The following is a 20,843-nucleotide window of genomic DNA, read 5'->3' as shown; positions in this document are numbered from 1 at the left end:
AACAAGGAGCTAATTCAAGCCTCCAATACTGCACCATAGATCTTGGCCAAAGTGTGGCCCATCATGATAGTCTGATAATTATGGGGTCTCTTGCTTAATGGATGGGGACAATGGTGTGGGTGGTCTAGGATAGGGTAAATCCCTCAGTCAAAGCCCTATTAAAGTTGTAAGCTAGGATGGGAGCCAAGATGTTGCAAACTGTTCCGTGCAGAGAATTTCATGATCCTTAGCTCTGCCATTGGGAAACTTTAATAGGACTGTGGTGACATTAGCTGTGGTGAAGAGGGTTGTTTGCACTAACCTGCAGCATAGTCACTTTGCTTGAAAATCATTTTGAAGAGCATCCTCACATGCAACTAGCTATAAGCTTACTTCAATTTAATGATACCACCATTTTCACTCTATAACAGCTTATGCATGCGATGCATGCCTTCACACGTATACGAAGAAATTCACTGTCATGTGAGGTCTGTTTCCTGCTGGGAGCTTCTACAGACAGAAGATGAGAATTGGGAGGGTGTCTTTCGAACTCATTTTGTTAAAATTCATGTTTTGTTGGTTTTGGAAGTGGTCTAATCCTTTCTCACGCTTGATGCCTGTTCAACATCATTTAATGCATTGTAAGTCTCTGGATTAAAACTTTTATAATATTCACCTTCCACATTCTTATTTCAGGAGGGCGCACAAAAGCTCAATGACTTCGGAGTACACCCTAGATCTCCAGTGTAAAGTTCTGCTTTGTTCTGACATGTATGCATTTTTATAAGACAGATTTGAAGCTCTTCAATCGGTTTGCCATTGAAAGTCATGAATTTCTTCCACTTCTATTTTTTATGGTCCGAAGATCATTTTGGAAGTACTTTTGTGCAAGTTAGTGTGATTAAAAAAAGCTAAAGGAAGACTGTGAAATGCATGCATTTTGAAATTTAGTTTTTTCTGAAATATGGCATTTGTGCATATTTAGGAGGATGGCTTCAGACGGTGCCACCAGTATGCCTAGCCTCACATAATCTGATGGATATTTGTCTCTGGGCAAACCGTCAGTATGCCTAGCCTCACATAATCTGTTGGATATTTGTCTTTGGGCAAACGGTAACTTGTGCCACTCTTTGGAGCCTAGGGTGTCTACCTTATCCAAGCAGGCAACGCACATGGGTGTGCTAGAAAAGAAAAAATATCTCCACCTCTTCAATATCAGTAGCACAAAAGGAAAACCTAGTCTTATGGAACCTCTTAGAGAGACTGCCAGAAGATAACCAGTGTGGATCCTTTTTTAAGAGATTCAGTGATACCAACTCTCAAAGTTGAAAACCCCAAGGAAAAATTAAGACAACTTTTTTTTTTTGTGGTTTTTTTCAAACCACACTTTGTTTGACTTTTGTGTATAAAGAGAAGAGCCCCCAAGGTAAGGGCACTTCTCATACAATGTACAACTAAAAGCAGTGGAAAAACGAGTCCAGATGCAACTGGTCTAGCTACTGTAGCTGAAAACAGTCATATAAAGATTTACGCAACGATTGATGAAAGTAGTAATATTTTTCAATTTGAGGCGACTAGAAAACCAGAAGATTGCGACCAATCCAGATTGTCCAAAGTGCCCAAAATGCTGTTCATGCAAAGAAAGGAGATTTGTGTGTCAATTTCCTTGCCAATCTGCCAAAGATCTAGAAGTTTCTAGAAAAACATACGCCAAGAAATCTGTCAGTTAAACACAGTAATAAGCGTTGTAAGAACTCTTTGGTATCTATGTGTAAGATCCCTGTTCCCACCGAGCAACAGATTCGGGATACTAGCAGCGGAAGTAGCAGTTCTCGCGCGGGACAGGGGTCCCACATTCGGGGCCTCACCCACGGATATCCGGATAAGAGACTAATCCGTCGGTTGTTCCAAAAACGAACCCGGAAAAACTTCCTTTATCGGAAAGCACGGGCGATTCCACCAGGATAACTTTTTACTCTAACGTAGTCAAGATCATTTCTGATCGAGCTGATCCAATTACATCTATAAGATACTTGGTCAGATCAAGGGAGAAACTTGCACTTGGATCATTGGGATCAACGCTTTTTTTTCCATTCAAGAGGCACAGCCGTTGATTCCTATCCATAGAACACTTACTGTCCGGGATTTATTTTATCTATCGTAAAAACAAAAGTGAGTCTCGATTTACGGATCCATCAGTCCAGCCTAACCCCATCCAGTCCCATGGGTTAGCCAACCTCCCAACCACTGTAGTGATGGGATCCAATTAAGAATTTGGTTAGGTTTTGTCCCGGGTACCAAGGAAAAGAGTTCCAAGGTCCCCTAGCCGGATGTTCATGCAAAATAAAACTAGTCACACCACTCACACACCCAATATGAAATTGCCTTTTCACAGATTCAACCAGTTTAAAACAATCCTTTAATAAAACCATAGTATCACTGATCACCATCTTCCAATTTATCCAGTTGATTCTTAATTTTCCCATCATTCCTTCATCAGAGTATCTATGGCATCATTGGTAACTAGGACGCTCACCACCTGTCCACTCAGGGGCCGTTTCCTAATCCCTAGCCCATAATACTCGGCAATATAATCACTTATCAAGATGGACTCTCGTTGAAGATCAGCAAGATTAACCAACAGATCCATATAAAGAGCCATGGACTCATCCATTGAAGACCAGCAAGGTCAATCAACCAGATCCATGCTCGATTTCAGAAAACAACGCCTACTCTTGTTCCAATATCTTCCTCGACGCACGCGTGGGTATCCTATGCGACCCAGAGCCCGAGCACCGTATGGTCAGCACCCTCTAGGATCCTTCGCAGGTGACCTAGCGCTTCACTCATAGGCCGCTTCCTTGGCCCCTCCTCCACCGTACCGGAAGCTCACCATTTTAATCGCACCGAGGCTGGTCAAGACCTCGGCCGACCTTGCTACGTGAGACGTCTTTCATTGACTCTCCGTCAGCAGTTGCAACTTTATCAGTTAGGTCTCCACGACCTTAATCACAAGATGGTCAAAATGCTCCCCCAGCATTCTTGACATAAAACAGTCATTTACAAACAGCATTTACAAACAGTTTACAATACAATTTCTATTTTAACTTTCATTTTTCCACATTATCCCTCATCAATCTACATTACTTATTCCATATTCCATTTATATGTATACTCATCCCATCACATCATTTTCCATCTCATCACTTCAGATTCCTTCACATCACATATAATATATTCACATCCATACATATATCCACATCCACATCCACATTCACATCCATACATCCACATCTACATCCATACATCTATTTTCACATCCACATCTACATGCACATTCATGCATCCACATCCATACATCCGCATCTACATGCACATTCACATCCATACATCCACATCTATATGCGTACATTCACATCTACATGCATACATCCACATCTCTATGCATACATTCACATCCACATTCACATTCACCTCTATACATCTACATCTACATGCATACATCCACCTCCACATTCACATCCACATCTATACATCTACATCTACATGCATACATCCACCTCCACATCCATATCCACATCTACATCTACATGCATACATCCACCTCCACATCCACATCTACATCTATACATCTACATCTACATGCATACATCCACATCTCCATTCACATCTACATCTATACATCTACATCTACATGCATCCATCCACCTCCACCTCCACATCCACATCTACATCTATACATCTACATCTACATGCATACATCCACATCTCCATTCACATCTACATCTATACATCTACATCTACATGCATCCATCCACCTCCACATCCACATCTACATCTATACATCTACATCTACATACATACATCCACATCTCCATTCACATCTACATCTATACATCTACATCTACATGCATCCATGCACATCTCCATTTACATCCTCATCTATACATCTACTTCTACATGCATACATCCAGATCTCCATGTATACATCCACCTCCACATTCACACTCACATCCATACATCTACATCTACATGCAAACATCCATATCTCCATGCATAATAAAATTCTTTTAATTAATCTAGGATGATAGTTCCTAGAATATGGTAGGAAGTCCTCTTTTTATATTTTGAATGAAATTATTTTATGTGTAATTTCTATAAAAATTTTGCCATAGCTCCACTACTATGACTGATAAATCTCAATTTTTTCTAAGGGATAAGGCTTATCATTAAGGAAATAATTAGAATGGTCTCTAATTGGATCATCAATCCATAATGGATTGAATCATCGATATACATAAACTAAAAGCATAGAAAAAAGCCATTAATTTGGTCTCAAGCATAGCTTAATCTTGGATTAAGAAAAAGCCTTATGAAAAGCTTGATTTGGATTGAAAAGGGTCATGAGTATGACCATTTCTTAAGTGAGAGAGAGAAAAACCATTAGAATTAAATATAAATAGAATTTTATGTAATTCTTTACTATCATTAATTAATTAACTTTAATAGCATTTCAAAAACCATATCAATTAAGCTTCTCAAGCTTGAGAGGGGTTGAGAAGAAAGAATCATTGAAAAATTATAGAAAAGATTAAAATTCACTATACTTATCTTATAATTTGCTTGATTCTTTGATCACGGTAGAGGCCCCCAACCAATCAATTGGTTTAGCATGTTGATGGAGCCACCAATGGGGATTGAAGAAAGGGAGAAGTATCAAAAACTAGTGAATTATTAAAGAATTCACAGTTCTTGGCTTAGGTGGAGTAGAGTATCAATGCATAAGACACTATATCTTTTTCAACAAGGGAAGGCTTCTATTTATAGGAAAAATTGAGCTCCTAACCAAACAAACTGATTCTAGAATTTTTCAAGTCAGTTTGGTTGAATTTGGACTAGATTTGGACCTAGTTTGGTTACTTTTTGATTCGATTTAGTTCCATTTTGATTTGGTTTGGTTCAAGAGATATGAGAGATAAAAATATCACATTATTTTTGAGTTTAAAACTCATTCAAGCATGTGAAATATGCACCTCCTTTAAAGAACTCCCCTTCCTTACATATGTGTCAAAATTCTATTGCTCATAGTTTTTTAACTAATAAACCTTGTACATTTTCAACTCTTCATCTTATGTGAAATATGCACCTTCTTTAAAGAACTCCCCTTCCTTACATATGTGTCAAAATTTTATTGCTCATAGTTTTTTTCTAATAAACCTTGTACATTTTCAACTCTTCATCTTATGTGAAATATGCACCTTCTTTAAAGAACTCTCCTTCCTTACATATGTGTCAAAATTTTATTGTTCATAGTTTTTTACTAATAAACCTTGTACGTTTTCAACTCTTCATCTTATGTGAGCATTTACTCATTTTTGGGTATCTTCTTTTACAATTTGGATTTATCTCCTCCCTACACATGGATTGATGCTATTGGCCCATAGGAACCTTAATTGGACCATAATCCAAATTTTTTTTTCTGAAAATCTAGACCCTTAGACTAAGGTTCTTTATACCTATTTCTAATTAATTCCAATTGCACATTGAAAAATTCTTTTTGAATTTCTGTTTCAGGGGAACTTATTTTAATAAGATGAGTTATTTTTCTATGCAAAAATATTCATAATCTGAATATTCTCTCTCTAGAATAATTTTCTCTCTCTAGGCTAAAACAGTTAGAAACAAGGTCTTTATATTTCTGAAGAGGGATTGATTACAAGGGAAGATACTAGACATTAAAAAGGGGTTGGGGGAGGAATCTTACACTATGCAGTTCCATAGCAAATCATAGCAAATGTGGAATCTCATTCAAGCACAAGCACCTTACGCATTTCGCAGTAGTAATTTTTCTTTTTGTCAAATATGTGCCAACAGGGAGTACTCGTGCAATACATCTCCATAGGAATAGTCTCTATTTGGGAAGTTTACCATTTCATGTCGCTTTGTTTTGTTCAATTGCCATATCGCATTCGCATGCTTTGAAAACCATGCCCGAGGGATGTAAATCTGTAAATCTTTGATATTGTAATTTGAGCAAAACAAATTGTAATAGAAGCCTGAAGCCTTTCTATATGTAATGTCCAATCTTGCAATCTATTCTCTTGAGGGTCATGCAATACATCCTGAAAGGGTTGCATTTGATTGTTTATTTGCTGCCATGTAGTCCTTCAATGCATACCCAATCCCCATCTTATTTATGCCTGTGGAAAAGACAAGACCTTGCCATCATGAGATATCACATCCTGCGCAGTGTTTATAGCTTTAGTAGATAGAAAATAACCTCTTCTAGGAGCTGTAATCGCCAATGGAGAAGTAAAGACTTTACTCCAATGTATATTTTCTTGCCTCAGAGAATTTCCTATTTCTGGAGGTCTCCCATACCAATGTAAGTATTGCAACACCTCTTTCCAATCAGCAATCAATTTGCTTGTGTATGGGCAACCTAGAATCTTGCCTTGCACATGCCCATAGACTATGTCCCAGTATTAGCTGCCATTTACCTAAGGAAGATGTTTTAAATTTTTTACACATTTCTGCTTCCATGAGTCTCCAAGGTTGTTGCCGAGGCAGGAAAGTATGTAACATTGTTGCTTTTCTTACCAACACATTATAATGAATATTTAGGGCATTCAGTCCACCATGCACTTTAGGTGAGTAAACCTTCTGATACCTCAATAGCCTTAGTGCTTTTTAATGCTTCCATTGTCTGTGATGTGAAAGAAGAAATTTGTCTTTTTGACCATATGAAAAGTGGCAAGAAAAACTGGATGTATGCCATACACGCGTGCATGCGCGCACTCACAGAGAGGAGGAGAGGGAGAGGAGGGGGGGTGCGGGGTGGGGTGAAGTTGTTTCTGGCCTATGCTTTAGCGGGTGGTAAGGCTCGACCTAACAAGACATATGGCTCCCTTGCACAATTGGAGAGACGATGTTTTTGAGATTTTCTACGTTAGTTTCATTATTTGCCTCAATGGTCCACATTGCAGCTACACAATTCTGCAGCTTTCTGTAAGCTGCAGGAGACTAGCAATGATGCGTCTGATGATAAATATTCTTGTTTTTCAAAGATCTAAAGAAGTGGCATCCTTTTTTGTGCATTATCATCTGTGGGTGCTATTGCTTGTGGTTATATTGTATCTGTTTTACAAATTTTGCAAAGAAGCTGTTATACTTAATCACATTGAGGTTATGCTTTTCATTGTTATGTGTTTGAAGCTTGAGCTGCTCTGAACGAAGGGTTCATGAGCAAGGCCACTACATGGCTTGTCAGAACCTTAAATGCTGGAGCTTCTTGGTAAGCTGCAGGAGACTAGCAATGATGCCTGTGATGATAAATGTTCTTGTTTTTCAAAGATCTAAAGAAGTGGCATCCTTTTTTGTGCATTATCATCTGTGGGTGCTATTTTTTTGAAGAGTATTCTCATGGGCATTGCTTGTGGTTATATCGTATCTGTTTTACAAATTTTGCAAAGAAGCTGTTATACTTAATCGCATTGAGGTTATGCTTTTCATTGTTATGTGTTTGAAGCTTGAGCTGCTCTGAATGAAGGGTTCATGAGCAACAGGCTGGCCTCATCCCCGCCCCACCTTCACCCTTTCATACAGCACATCTCCCCCTCTCACCCCTCATCTTTTGTGTGTCATGTCAACCAGTAGGTGGGGTGAGGATGAGGGTAAGAAGGGGTGACTTGCATCACCAGGGAAGTGATGTTTCACAAAGGGTGGATGGGCTGTCCTCTCCCTCCTACTCATAGGCCATCTCTTGGAAAGTCCTTTACAGGAAGATATTTGCAGTAAATGTATTTCTCTCTGTTTTGATTTTCAATGACTGTGACAGCTAGCTTTTTAAACTATTGCGCTGTGTAGAGGACCAGAAGGGCAGACATCAAAAAGCGAAGCGAGCAACTTGAGTTACTCTAACACGGTAATAAGCACCACCACGCCTCCCACAACTAAATCACAAACCCCCCCTCCCCTACACCAACCAACCCCCCTCCCCACCCCACCCGACCCACCCCACCCCGCCCCCCCAATCCCCTTAACCAACACCCCCCCCCCCCCCCCCCCCCCCCCGCCCCTGCCCCTCCAGTTCCCCAGTTCATTTTTAAAGTGAGCAGTATCTTGCAGAACATGACTCAAAATCATTTTCCTATCAGTTGATGTGTGAGTTTTAACCCCTGCATAAAAAGTATCACTTCATCGCATAATGTGGCCTATCACTGAACTGTGTTGTTGGCCAGACCTTGTCTGGGTGGCTGTTGCAATCGCATAACTGTGGGCTTTTAAAACCTTTCAGGGTGCAGTAAAGAACAGGTACCCGAACATCGACACACGAAGAATTGCACGAGAAGAGTTCCTGAAAGCGGTACAGTTTCTTCGTGAGTCATCATCCACAAAGGAGAATCTGCGGCAGCTACTCAAGTAAAATACCAACGATTATATGGATGCTTAATTGTTGCAATAACGAAAGTCGATGAGTTTTTGCAGTAAGGGAATGGATAACTAGAGCTCTAAAAGAAAAGGCGCTCATGGATAGAACCCAAAACTTGTTATCGTGGCTTTTTAAAGTTGCTTTTGTACATTAATAAGGCATGCTTTAGCGTGGGCTTTTGTAAAATGAGCACTGACTTTTACTCGCAAAGGGTTTGTGGTGGATTTAGAATAATAGTGGGCTGCAGGATTGAGGGAGTTAAAGGGCTTTGATGTCAAGGGTTGTACAAGAAGCCGAAGAGGTGTTGTGTTGGGAGTTTAGGTGAGGGTCGAGTGGCATGGGACATGTGTCTGTGGAGATAACTTGGCCTCACATGAAACCATCCTGAGTGACCCTCAAGTAATTCTCTCTGTGTAGGAGTGAAGTTTCGTGGAAAGCTCCGTCCGGGATATGCATGTCTGGTATGTGTGAAGTCTAGTTAGATCTAGAAAGATGATGCAGTTGATCTCTTGCCATGGGAGATCAAGGGGCAGTGCAAGCTGTACTCAAAGGGGGGGAGGCGGTCCACCCCAAAGGCTTGTGACTCAACCCAAGTGGTGATGTGTGCATACCAACAATTGGTATGACCCTTGTGTGCTAGCTATCTAGAGGACTCCCAAGGCCAATTGTGGGGTGATCTCTATGTAGCCTGTAGATGTGCTTTATCGATCAATGAATCCCGATATCTCATCAATGCATATAGCCCAAAGAGTGTAGGAGGCACGTGCAAACATAGAGCAGAGGCTGTATGGTAGATTCTCCAAGTTTTTTAGGTGTATGGAAGGCATGCGCAACAGGTGGAGAGTAGGCACAACCGTTTGGTGCATTCTTGCATATAACGGGCTGGCTAGTAAACACATTGTATGTATTAGTTTTGTTCTTCAAACAATACATGTACACTTTGTGAGGAGAAATACACATGCAAGCCCATGCCAAAGAGTCTTAGCCATTGGCCAATTTACTTGTGGCCACAACTCTCCCATAAGTGGGGAGGGCACCCACACATAGGGAAATTTACTTGTGTCCATAGCTCTCCCATAAGTGGGGAGGGCGCCCACAAGGGCGTCCACACCCAATTTATTAATTGGATGCCTCTTTATTAGTCCCCCAAAAACCATTTAATAAGATGGTTCAAATTTGTCAGTCCACACTTTGATGAAGTGTGAATCTGCAAAACAGAAAAATAACCCATAACTCTTGTACAAATAAACATAGAGTTTAGAGTCGTACTTACCACTTGTTTACAGCCCACAAGCAAGACTAGAATACAAGGTCATGCGCACGGTTTGTGGATAGGCTCCTCCTGCCCATAAACTGGACATACAAATCTTGCAGACAATAAAACTCTTTGCGTGAAAACAGTTCCAGGCATGTAGGTACGCCATGCAATAAAATGTATTGGACAATCTGTCTTTCATTTAGCTTGTATCATGCTGTCATTTTGTTGTGTGATGTCCACACTATGAGGCCTGTTCATAGGTCCAAAGGTCGTCTAGAAGTCGGAAGCGTAGAGAATGCCCAAATGATGATATCCCCATCAGCTTATAAATAATTAACTGCAACTAAAAAGCTTCAGTATGCTTTTAAGAGGTGTGGATACTTCTGAAAGTATACCTCATCCATCCACTTAGCATTCATAGGTGAGTAGTTCTTGAACTTCACAAGGTAGTGCCTTTGAAGTTTGCCACTTGCAAGCTTACTCTCCTTGTGAAACACAATTTGTTCCAGTTGTAACACCTCTTCGAGCTCATCCACTTTAGGTGGATCTTTCATAACCGGCTCTTTAGGTTCCTATCCCACATATTTGTGCAAGAGGCTTACATGGAATGCATTGTGTATCCTCCAACAATCCGGTAAAGCCAACCGAAAAGCCACTTCATTGATCTTGTGAATGACCTTGAACGGTCCATAGTACTTGGTAGAAAGCTTGGGGCACATTCCCTCTTTCCTAGGTCTATTCACGAGTCTAGCTTTTGTAAATTTCAGCAATACACAATGAATCTTTTTGATGTCCAATTGCCTTCTATGCTTATCAGCAGCCCTTTTATGCTTCTTTTGAGAACGTTCAATGGCTGTCCGCACTTGTCCAAAGGCAATTTCTAGGTCCTTGTCATATTCATTGGTGGAAATATCTCATCCTTTGTGCAAAGGATGGATGGCAATACTACTTCATGGATGCAATGCACGTGCACAAGATGTATCGGGCAATCTTCCATTCTCATTGGCTTGTACTTGCATTGTCCCTTGGATGTGGGTGTGGAAATGGGTCCCTAAATCCAAGTAGATTGGGTTAGGTATGGACACAAGGCCCCTAGCCCAATCCAAGAAGGTCTAGGTGTGGGCACGGGGCTTAAGAGGATGCCATAGCAGCTGATGACAGTTAAGAGATGGTGGCTGTTACACCTCAGCGGGGATGGGAGGAAAAGTTGTTGCTAGGATGATGCGAGTCGAGGGTGGGTCGGCATGTATGTTGGGTAGGGTCGGGGACTTATGAGGATAACGATGCAGGGAGTGAGGGTGCAATTACTAGATAGTGGCAGCTGATAAGAGTTAAGAGATGGTGGTTGTTACACCTCAGCAGGGATGGGGGGAAAAAATTGATTCAAGGATGCAAGTCAAGGCATGGTCAGCATGCATATTGCAGAGGGTTGGGGACTTTAAAGGATAATGATGCAGGTAGTGAGGGAGCAATGAAATAGATAGCCCACGGGGTGGGAATTCATGAGGAGGATATCAATATTGAGGACACACCTGTATATGAAGTTGTTGATAATCCTCTATGGTGGGAGCATTGTAGGGGGGACAATGGTAGCAGTCGTGGATAACTCCCTAGGAGAGGAATGGTCCAAACTAAGGTCAGTAAGAGCTAGAAGACTTTGCTGTGCATGAAAACTTAGTATGGGAGTGTGGTAACGGAAAGTGAAGCTAGTGGGGAAAGCAAGAATAATAATATGAAGGTTACTAGCTTAATAGAGGATGCACCTGTGGAGCTAAGTGCTAGTGTGCCTAAACAGGATAAGTGCCATGAAGATGGAGTGCCCAAGTGCCAATTAGAAGCTGACAAAGGAAAGGGGTAGCTGGTGCTGTTGCCAAGACAAGTCCAAGAGCAGCTGTTAGCATGGGTTGAGGAGCAGCTAACAAATTGCATTGCAAAATCGGATTGGTAGATGCAAAAACGTAGAGAGTACAACCCATCTATGGAATGGGATGTGGAGCAATGGATAAAAGGGTTGCTAAGGACTACCCGTGACAAAGGGAATGAAGGTGGGAGATTGGTAAAGAAAGAGGTTGGTTGATAAAAGAAGCCAGCACAGGAAGTTCAAGAGATGTTGACAATGAAGGGTGTTACAAACAAAGGAGTGAAGAAGATGCCATAGGAGCAATGAAGGAGATTGACTGTGTAGCACAGTGGTTAAAGTGCACCTGGACAACCGAAGGTGTGGGGTTCGACGGTCAGGGCGATTTATCCCTCGTGTTTGCCACATGTTGGCACTCATTTTGGTGCCCAAAATATGCATGCAAGTCTGATGAGTGAAGGAGGGAGATGTGGTAGAAGAGGACCAAGACAAGGCCATGGATAAAGGGTGGACAAGAGTAACTCAATGTGAACAAAGGCCAGTCAAAGGAAAAAGTTTGAGGAACACCACTTATTAAGGAGGGTGTCCCTTGTGAAAGCACAGGGTCACTAATTGTAGTGTAACTCGGCGAGGAAGCGCGGGAGTGGATGTGCATCGCTTGACCATGGGCACAATTACACATTTCGGAACTTAATCACAGCCATCAAACAATCCACAAAGCTGAAAATAAAAGTTGCACATATAACACCACATAGAGGCCGGAGTCCCCCCCCCCCCTTCGAGTATTTCATTATCCAAGGAGAAACATAACACCTACAAGCTTTGAGGGCCTTACTCTCCCCATGGGAGATGCTGGATTATCCATATACAACCATAAACCTGTCCTTCATCCAATATGGGTCCTTCCATAGGCGCACAAACATGTATAACAGCCCACATGGCTCTTGTATATGAGCATAAACTTGTATGACAGCCCATATGGCTCATCCACAAGCACATAAACCTAAACTTGTCCACAATTGTCCAAATAGCATCATTACCCTGTTGGGTCCATGGCAAGTCCATAGTGAAATCCATTGTAATACTTTTCCATGGCTGTGTAGGAATAGGCGATGGCTGAAGTAAACCTAGTGCCTTGCGCCTATCAAATATCACCTTTTGACATGTGATACATGTACGTACATGTGCCTCTATGTCCTTCCGCATAGCTGGCCAAAAGAAATACCGCTCAATCATGTGCATAGTAGGCATTATGCCTCTATGACTAGCATATGGAGGAGCATGGCACTCATCCAAAACCTTTGGCTCATGTCAGACACCATACATATGCAATTATCTTTCATGAGATAACCCTCTTTGATCACATATGAGGCATGTGCATGACCAGCCATCAAATCAGCCCAAATAGTGGCAAAATCAGCATCCGTATGATACAAGTCACGCATGGCAAACAAGTCCCCATGAGAGGCAACCGATATAGCTGCTACATATGGCTTTCGTGACAATGCACCTGCCACTACATTCTTCTTTCTTGGGGTGTGCAAGATCTGAAAATTTAACATAGAGAGGAAATTGACTATCCTCGTGCTTCTTTGACAATTTAGTTTGGGTAAAAAAATACCTCAAACTCTGGTGATTTGTTTTCACAGTAAAATTAGTCCCAAGAAGGTAATGTATCTCTGACAAGAAAAACTCACTCTTCTTTGCATTTATGAAGAGGTAATGCTTATTGAGTTCTTTAAAAACAATAGGCAAATGAGCTCTATGCCCTTCTTTGGTCTTTGAGAAGACTAGGATGTTATCAAAGAAGACACCTGTAAATTTCCTGTACCCGTGGAATATACGATCTATCATTCTATTGAATGTAGCCGGGGCATTCGTAAGACCAAAAGGCATAACAAGATACTCATAAAGCCCAAATACTGTCCTGAAAGCGGTTTTATTTACATCCTTAGGCACCACACACACTTTGTGGAATCGGAAACCGATTCTTGATGGTGAGCTTATTCAAAGCTCTATAATCCACACACATACGAAAAGATCCATCCTTCTTTTGAACCAAGTGGATGGGTGAACAATATGGAGAAGAGCTTGGCGGAACCAAACCCTTCTCAAGAAGCTCATTTACTTGCTTCATGATCTCCTCTTTTTGGGATGCAGTTGTCAGAATGCACAGCGGAAATGAGAGACAATTGCTGTAGAGAGCAAAATGCAGATGAGAGAGGGAGAGAAGCTGTATAAACTTTGCTATATACAGTAGATCTGATAAAAAAGGTGTGGGAGGCAGGGGTTATATTTATATCACCCCACAGTGTTGGTCGGCCAGCCTAAAAGCAGCCGATAGCACCTAAATGTCCATGACTTGCATAAAATAGCAAGTTAGCTAGAATATGTAGGTCGGCCAGGACATAATCTAGTCGGCCAGGTCTGAAAGCAGCCAGCTGGCACACTACAGTCCTACGTCCACAAAAATAGAGAAAAATATACATGGAAAAATAGGAAAAAATGAAGATACACCTAACTTGGTGGGCACACCCACAACAGTGGCCCTAGTGTAATGTACAGATGGGAGATGACTGCTAACACCCCCTCTCAGCTCCTGGATGTGGAACCAACCCTCGTGAGTTGGAGTGCTGCCAAAGCATAGCTTGAGGTAGAGACTTCGTGAAGAGGTCCGCCGCATTGTCCTCCATTGAACAATAAACAAGCAAGATGTCACCAGTTAGCTCTGGTTATCGCACTGGATGACCATGGGCTCCTTTTGTGGAAACCCAATCTCGCCAAGCAACCTCTGCAGCCACACAACCTCGCAAGCAACACCACAAGGAGCCCAGTATGCTGCCTCTGTAGACGACAAGGCAATAGTTGGCTCTCTTGTGCTGCTCCATGAAATAGCTCTTGAGCCGAGGGTAAAACCACAGCCTGATGTAGATCTCCTCGTGTCTGGATCTCCTCTCCAATCTTAGTCACTCTAGTCTTGGAGTCGGATTCCATACATCGTTCCCTCTCTAGTGTCATAGAAGAGTCCAAGATCCTTCGTACCGTGCGGATACCGCAAGATCCGCAATCCTGTGTCCCAATGAGTCTTCAAAGCGTCTGAATGAATGAGCTCAACAGCCCCATGGGAAAGCTCAAGTCCAATTTGGTGTTCAACAACCAAATCAATGAACCAACGAGCTTTCGATATAGAGAGGCATTAACTTGATCACAAGGATCATTCACTGTAAGCTTAGTGTTTGGGTCCATCGGTGAAGTGATAGGCTTGCAGTTCTCCATCCCAAAGGCCTCGAGCAACTCATGAACATACCGCTGTTGAGAGACAAAGAACCCCCTCTAGGTCGGCCAAATCTCCGATCCCAAGAAGAAATGGAGTAAGCCTAAGTCGGTCATCTCAAACTCCTTTGATAAGGGAGCCTTCGTCACTGCTATGTGCTCCACATGACCGCCAGTGAGAATGAGATCATCCACATAAAGGATAATCAACGTGACCAAACCGCGTTCCCGAAAGAGATACAAATTAGGTTTTGCAACTGATCTCTGAAATCCTGTTTGTAGAAAGAAGGAATCAATCTTCTAATTCTAAGCCCTAGGAGCCTGCTTAAGACCATACAAGGCCTTATGAAACTTGTAAACCATCCCCTTTGATCTCGGAACCTCAAAGCCTGGAGGCTGCTCAACATACACCTCCTCCTGCAAGTCACCATTAAGGAACGCGAGTTTTACATCCATATGATATACGTGCCACTGCTGAGAAAAGGCAAGGGCAAGAACGGTCCGAATCGTGGTCATCCTCGTTGTCGGTGCAAAGGTATCCTGATAGTCGATGCCAGGCCGCTGAGCATAGCCCTTAGCCACAAGTCTAGCTTTGTGCTTCTCCACCAACCCATCAGACGCATACTTGGTCTTAAAGACCCACTTGACACCAATGACTAACCGTTTTGACGGCCTCGGAACCAACTCCCAAGTTTTATTCTTCTCTATGGCATCCAATTCCACTTGCATGGCTTTCCTCCAAGTCTCTTGAGAAAGAGCTTCCTTCATGGAAGTGGGTTCTTTGTCTCGAATGATATGAGACATCAAAGCATAGTTTACCTGTAAGAGCTCCGCTGAATGAATTTTGTCACGAACTCTGTGCGATCTTCGAGGTCCATCCTCTGTGTTCCACTCGGAGGGAAGCTCCGTAACACCCGACTCCCTAAGGGTGTCTAACAACCACCTTGGTACTCGAATAGAACGCGGAGCCTCCTGCTGTTGTTGGGGCTCGCCTCCAGCCTCGGGCTCAACCTCTACAACTGACCGAGGTTGTCTAGCTGGAACAATAGATTGGGAGTCATCCTCACTCTCCTCTGGGTCTCCAAGAAGCGGCGGCTCATCAAAAGTGGAAGCTGGAACATGCTCATCAAAAACATCTCTGTTGACAACAACCTTATTCCGCTTCGGGTCATACAACCTGTAGCCTTTGGAAAGAGAGTTATATCCCACAAATACAAGCTTCTGGGACTTTGAGTCAAGCTTCCCCCTCTGCTTCTTTGGAATGTGAACATAGGCATCACTCCCAAACACATGGAAATGGGAGACATCTGGTTTCCTGCCAAAATAAGCCTCAAATGGAGTCATCTTTGGTACTGAAGTCGTTGGAGATCAGTTGAGGATATGGACAGCCGTAGCCACAGGCTCTCCCCAAAGTGGACGAGGAAGATCATGATGCTTCAACATCGTCCTTGCCATCTCCACCACAATCTGGTTCTTTCGCTTAACCACTCCATTCTCTGAAGGCAAACCTCTATTGGCCAGCTCCCACTTGATCCCATGTTCTGCACAAAATCGCACAAATGCATTAGAAGAGAACTCTCCTCCTTTGTCTGCGTGAAGAGTCTTTATCTGCAATCCAGACTCCTTCTCCACCATAACATGCCACTCCTTGAAGCGAGCAAAAGCTTGGTCCTTTGTCTGCGTGAAGAGTCTTTATCTGCAATCCAGACTCCTTCTCCACCATAACATGCCACTCCTTGAAGCGAGCAAAAGCTTGGTCCTTCTGGGAAAGGAAATAAACCCATGTGAATCTACTACAATCAACAGCATAAAGTACAAAGAACCTCCCAAGGATAGGGGCGGCATAGGTCCACATAGGTCAGTGTGTACCAACTCCAAAGATTTCGAAGCCCGCCTAGAAGCTTGCTTCGGAAAAGATTCCTTGTGCAGCTTACCACGAATGCAAGAACTACAGCATCCCTGCCTGCTGCCAACATCTGGCAAGCCATCCACCAACTGGTCTCGGAAAGCCCGGTGTAGCGTATCCACATTCAAGTGGCCAAAACAGAAGTGCTACAAGTCACCGATTTGAGTGCCCGTCAGAGAAGAGAGTGTTGAGAGTTTGTAGATATCTTTCTCCACTCCACCTTCCCATACAACTTGACGTGTTTCTTTGACCCGTAGAGCAATAGAATGCTCCAGTGGATCCGATACAAAAAGGTGTGGGGGGCAGGGTGTGATATTTATATCAACCCATAGTGCTGGTTGGCCAGTCTAAAAGTAGCCGACAGCACCTAAATGTCCACGACTTGCATAAAATAGCAAGTCGGCCAGAATATGCTGGTTGGCCAAGACATAATCCAGTCAGCCAGGTCTGAAAGCAGCCAGCCGGCACACTACAGCCCTACGTCCACAAAAATAGGGGAAAATATACACGGAGAAATAGGGAAAATGGAGATACACCTAACTGGGCGGGCACACCCACAACAGAGGCCCTAGTGTGTAATGTACAGACAGGAGATGACTGCTAACAACACTTACACAATAGGCTGGCCTATTAGGTGGTGAGCTACCTGGCACTAGATCGATACGATGATCTTCCGTTCGTACGAGTGGCAACTCATTTGGTAACTCATAAGCAAAACAATCATTGTACTCTTGCAAGAATTTCAGCCTATTATTACTAAGAGTGTTTACATGCACATTATTTTCTTTAACATAATCCCGTATAAAAATCAAGTACGCAAAAACACTCTTTTTCATGACTTTTTAAATTTGTACATGAGATACAAGGGGAATGGTACCACATTCTTCACCAGCAATCACATGCTCTCGGCCTTAATACATGAAGTTGATCTTGTTGGTCTTGTAAGCCTTGCACGGATCAATGCATGTATGCAAAGGCTTTCCAAGTAATATATCACAACCATTCAAAGGCGCCACAAGAAAGTCCTCATGATCCATGTAGCCTTGAATGTGTATGCGCAACTTGCCAATAAAGGGCATAACTTGCACTTCTCTACCAACAAAGGCAATCTCTGCTTTAGTTTGAGGACCTATGTCCTCCACTTCAATATCCAAAGCAGCTGCCATCTGTGTAGATATGACGTTTTGAGTTGCACAATCATCAAACATGAACAAGCGGGCTGATCCTTAAGCTATCCCTTGTCCCCGCCTCTTGTGTAAGCATCTCCAACATTCACTGTATGACTGTCCATAGTGTTCTAAGTGTAGAGATAGCTAGTGCTCATGTGATTCTCTTTTATGATAGAAGTGAAAGAGAACTGTATGCTCTGATACCAATGTGACTTGGTTGAACACAATGCTAATCAATACACTTAATTACACCAAGATTTAGTGGACAACATGCTCAATACAAGAAGTAATTTGTTGAATTGATAAGAGACTCACAGTGAGCCGGAACGGCCAGCCCCTCCCTCAAATAAAGTATATTGATCTTGGGAGAATCAAGTACATAGTGTCATGGGCATTTCTGACCAGATTTCCTTACAAATATACATAAAAACAATTGCAAACAATGTAGTTGTCAGTGTAGACTTGCAACTCACACTACCCTCTCAAGTGCCCATGTTCCCTACCATCTCCTCTCTATTGTTCCACCAACACATGGTATCAACAATATGCAAGAGAGCGCGTAGGACAAGACAACACTACACATGGTATGTGAACATGGAGTCCGGTTCCTCCCTCCTACTACTTGCTTCCATATTTAAGCATCAAAGTTTACTAAATTGCAAGTAGAGTTGGTGACAACGGAAGTCTTCGTGATGAAGCGTTTGGTGTGTTGAAATCTTCGATTTGTCATAATCCTTCACGACAAAAGTCTTCAAGAGGATGAAGGGAACCTTGGGAAAGCTTCCTTTTTGGTTCAACTTGAGAAAGGAGGGCTGAAATTAGGTTTTCAGCAAAAGACCAAAAATTAAAGTAAAAATAAGAGCTGTTTTGCTGAATTTCAATCATTGGGAGTTTGTGGAAGAGTATACACCACTTGGAAACACTCTTGGAAGCTTGGAAAACACACTAGCAAGTTTCGATATGGAGTTGGGAAGGAGAAATACAGCCAAAGAGGCCTCATGAAGCGGGTGCCTACTCTTAGAGAGATAGAGAAGAGAGAGAGAGTGAGTTGTTCATTGTAGGTGTCAGGTAGAGAGGACAAGTGTCTTGTGGTGCAAGCTAGAGCGGACACATCGCTGGTTGCTCCCTTTGTACAAAGGGGATAAGGTATGGGTGGTGGGCATTGGGTTTTGTCCACCTCGGGACATCAGTGCGTGCGAACACAGGGCTCGTCATAACTTATAAGTGAGTTTTGGTTGCCCAAAACTTAATGAAGTGTGTACACACGCACTTATAAATTAGTGCTAATTCCTAAAGCTAGGTTTATGACCAATACTTACCACCTGTCACATGCCACATAACCATGTGAGCAGACAGTTACACGCACGGTTCACGGGCGGGCATCCCCTTACCCGGAACTACACATTGGTCTGGCAAGCATGAAAACAGCATGCAATTTCAATTGCAAGCAAGCACATAAAGATGCTATGCAATGCAGCATTGGTATGGACAATTCCGGTTCATGAAACTATACCAAAATAGACGTGCTCCAGGCAAGTACATGAGGTACTAGACCCAATGGAACACCAATTCTCCACGCATTTCCGGGCATGTACACACATGCACAAGTCCCAGCGGAAAGCCAAGTCCATAGTATGACACGAGTGGCATCAATCCCTGGCATATGCAACTACCAATAATCAGAAAACACGGGTGGACCAATTGGGTGGCCAAATGGTGACAGTAGCCTAGTTCTGAGAATGCTTGAAACCAGCATACCTCATCTACAATGCCCTGGGTTTTCTTAGATGATCTGGGGTTTTCTTGCATGATCTGACACCAGGAATTTATCTTGGGATCTGCACTGAAATTGGTGAGATATAATTGTCATAGATAAGTTGGCAAGTCACATCTTGGTAGTAAGACGCAGTTGTGTCAATCACAAGGGTTCAAGTCTTGGCAGACACTGATAAGTCTAGCCTCAAATGCATGCAACTAATTTAATGATGTCTTGGGGACCAGTCACTCTTTCGAGCATTATTAAATCCAGGGAATGAATGTTTACTATTAAGTGTTTTGGTTAATCATATTCTATAGGTTACAAGGGCCCAAAAAGCAGATATATGTATGATCGAATCTTTTGTCGGGTTTGTTGATGGAGGGCTCTACACAACTCAGTTTGAATCTCTAAATAGAATTTTGTGCTAAACAAACATACGGCTGGTCACAGGTTGCTCATGCAGGGAGTAGGATATGAGGAAGTAAGAGTTCTAGGTTCTAGTATGCTTGAAAGCTGGCTAAATAACCCGATCCACCTTCGTGCTGCAAAATCCTTGCTGGATGAAATCCTAGAGAACCTGCATGGTGTAACAGAAAATGATATCACCACTGTGGGCAATCTATTGGCTCTTCGAGTGCAATCGTTACAGACAGCAAGCCAGGTTGGTTGTCAGTTGCGTAATTAAATTAGGCATGAATATTCTTTTGATGGCTTTCCATTAATGGTATTCAGGTTCTTGATGCACACCCATTCTGTGTGTGATGTAGATAAAGTCTTTACATGGAAATATATATACTGAGATGATCACTCATCTGGTATCACGGAGACATGAATATGCAAGTCTTGCATTGAAGGTATGCAATCTTTATTCTTTCCACTATTATATTTTTTGCTGATGAGTAGTAGCTTCTTAAACTCATTTATGGATGCCTACTAACTTTTATAAAGTTTGTAGCAGCATGAAACCTAACTTTTTGTACAGTTTGTAGCAGCACTGTTTATGCAATAGGTTCTTGATCTTGACGTACATGTCACAGACGTTTGTCATAGCAGAGATCAATGGCAAGAGTTTGTTGAATATGAGGTGCATCGCAATTGTTTTGAAGGCTATGCCGGTCTCACCACCAGCAGAACACGAGCTTGCTAGAGTTTTACAGGTGTCTATAAAAATCTTCAGTTGTTCTTCAGGTTCATGTTTCTATATTGTAAA

General features: G+C 42.4%; 1 protein-coding gene across 3 annotated transcripts in view; it reads left to right on the top strand.

The window, feature by feature from the left end:
• The window catches only part of LOC147627645 (uncharacterized), a 154,450-nt gene that overhangs the window by 63,044 nt on the left and 70,563 nt on the right, over positions 1-20,843 (top strand). For 2 of the 3 annotated variants that reach the window (XM_086814563.1, XM_086814565.1), the window contains exons 7-12: positions 676-725; positions 7,846-7,903; positions 8,276-8,400; positions 20,084-20,294; positions 20,401-20,487; positions 20,671-20,790. In XM_086814563.1, the coding sequence (XP_086670689.1) occupies positions 676-725; positions 7,846-7,903; positions 8,276-8,400; positions 20,084-20,294; positions 20,401-20,487; positions 20,671-20,790 (651 nt within the window). The remainder of the gene's footprint in view (positions 1-675; positions 726-7,845; positions 7,904-8,275; positions 8,401-20,083; positions 20,295-20,400; positions 20,488-20,670; positions 20,791-20,843) is intronic. The other variant, XM_086814564.1, reaches the window with a different exon arrangement.

This window comes from Cibotium barometz, chromosome 20 (genome assembly GCF_041138505.1).
Source record: "Cibotium barometz isolate CiBa-2024 chromosome 20, ASM4113850v1, whole genome shotgun sequence".
Taxonomy (NCBI): domain Eukaryota; kingdom Viridiplantae; phylum Streptophyta; class Polypodiopsida; order Cyatheales; family Cibotiaceae; genus Cibotium; species Cibotium barometz.
The sequence above is the reverse complement of the archived record's forward strand: the minus strand, read 5'-3'. Positions and strand labels throughout refer to the sequence as shown.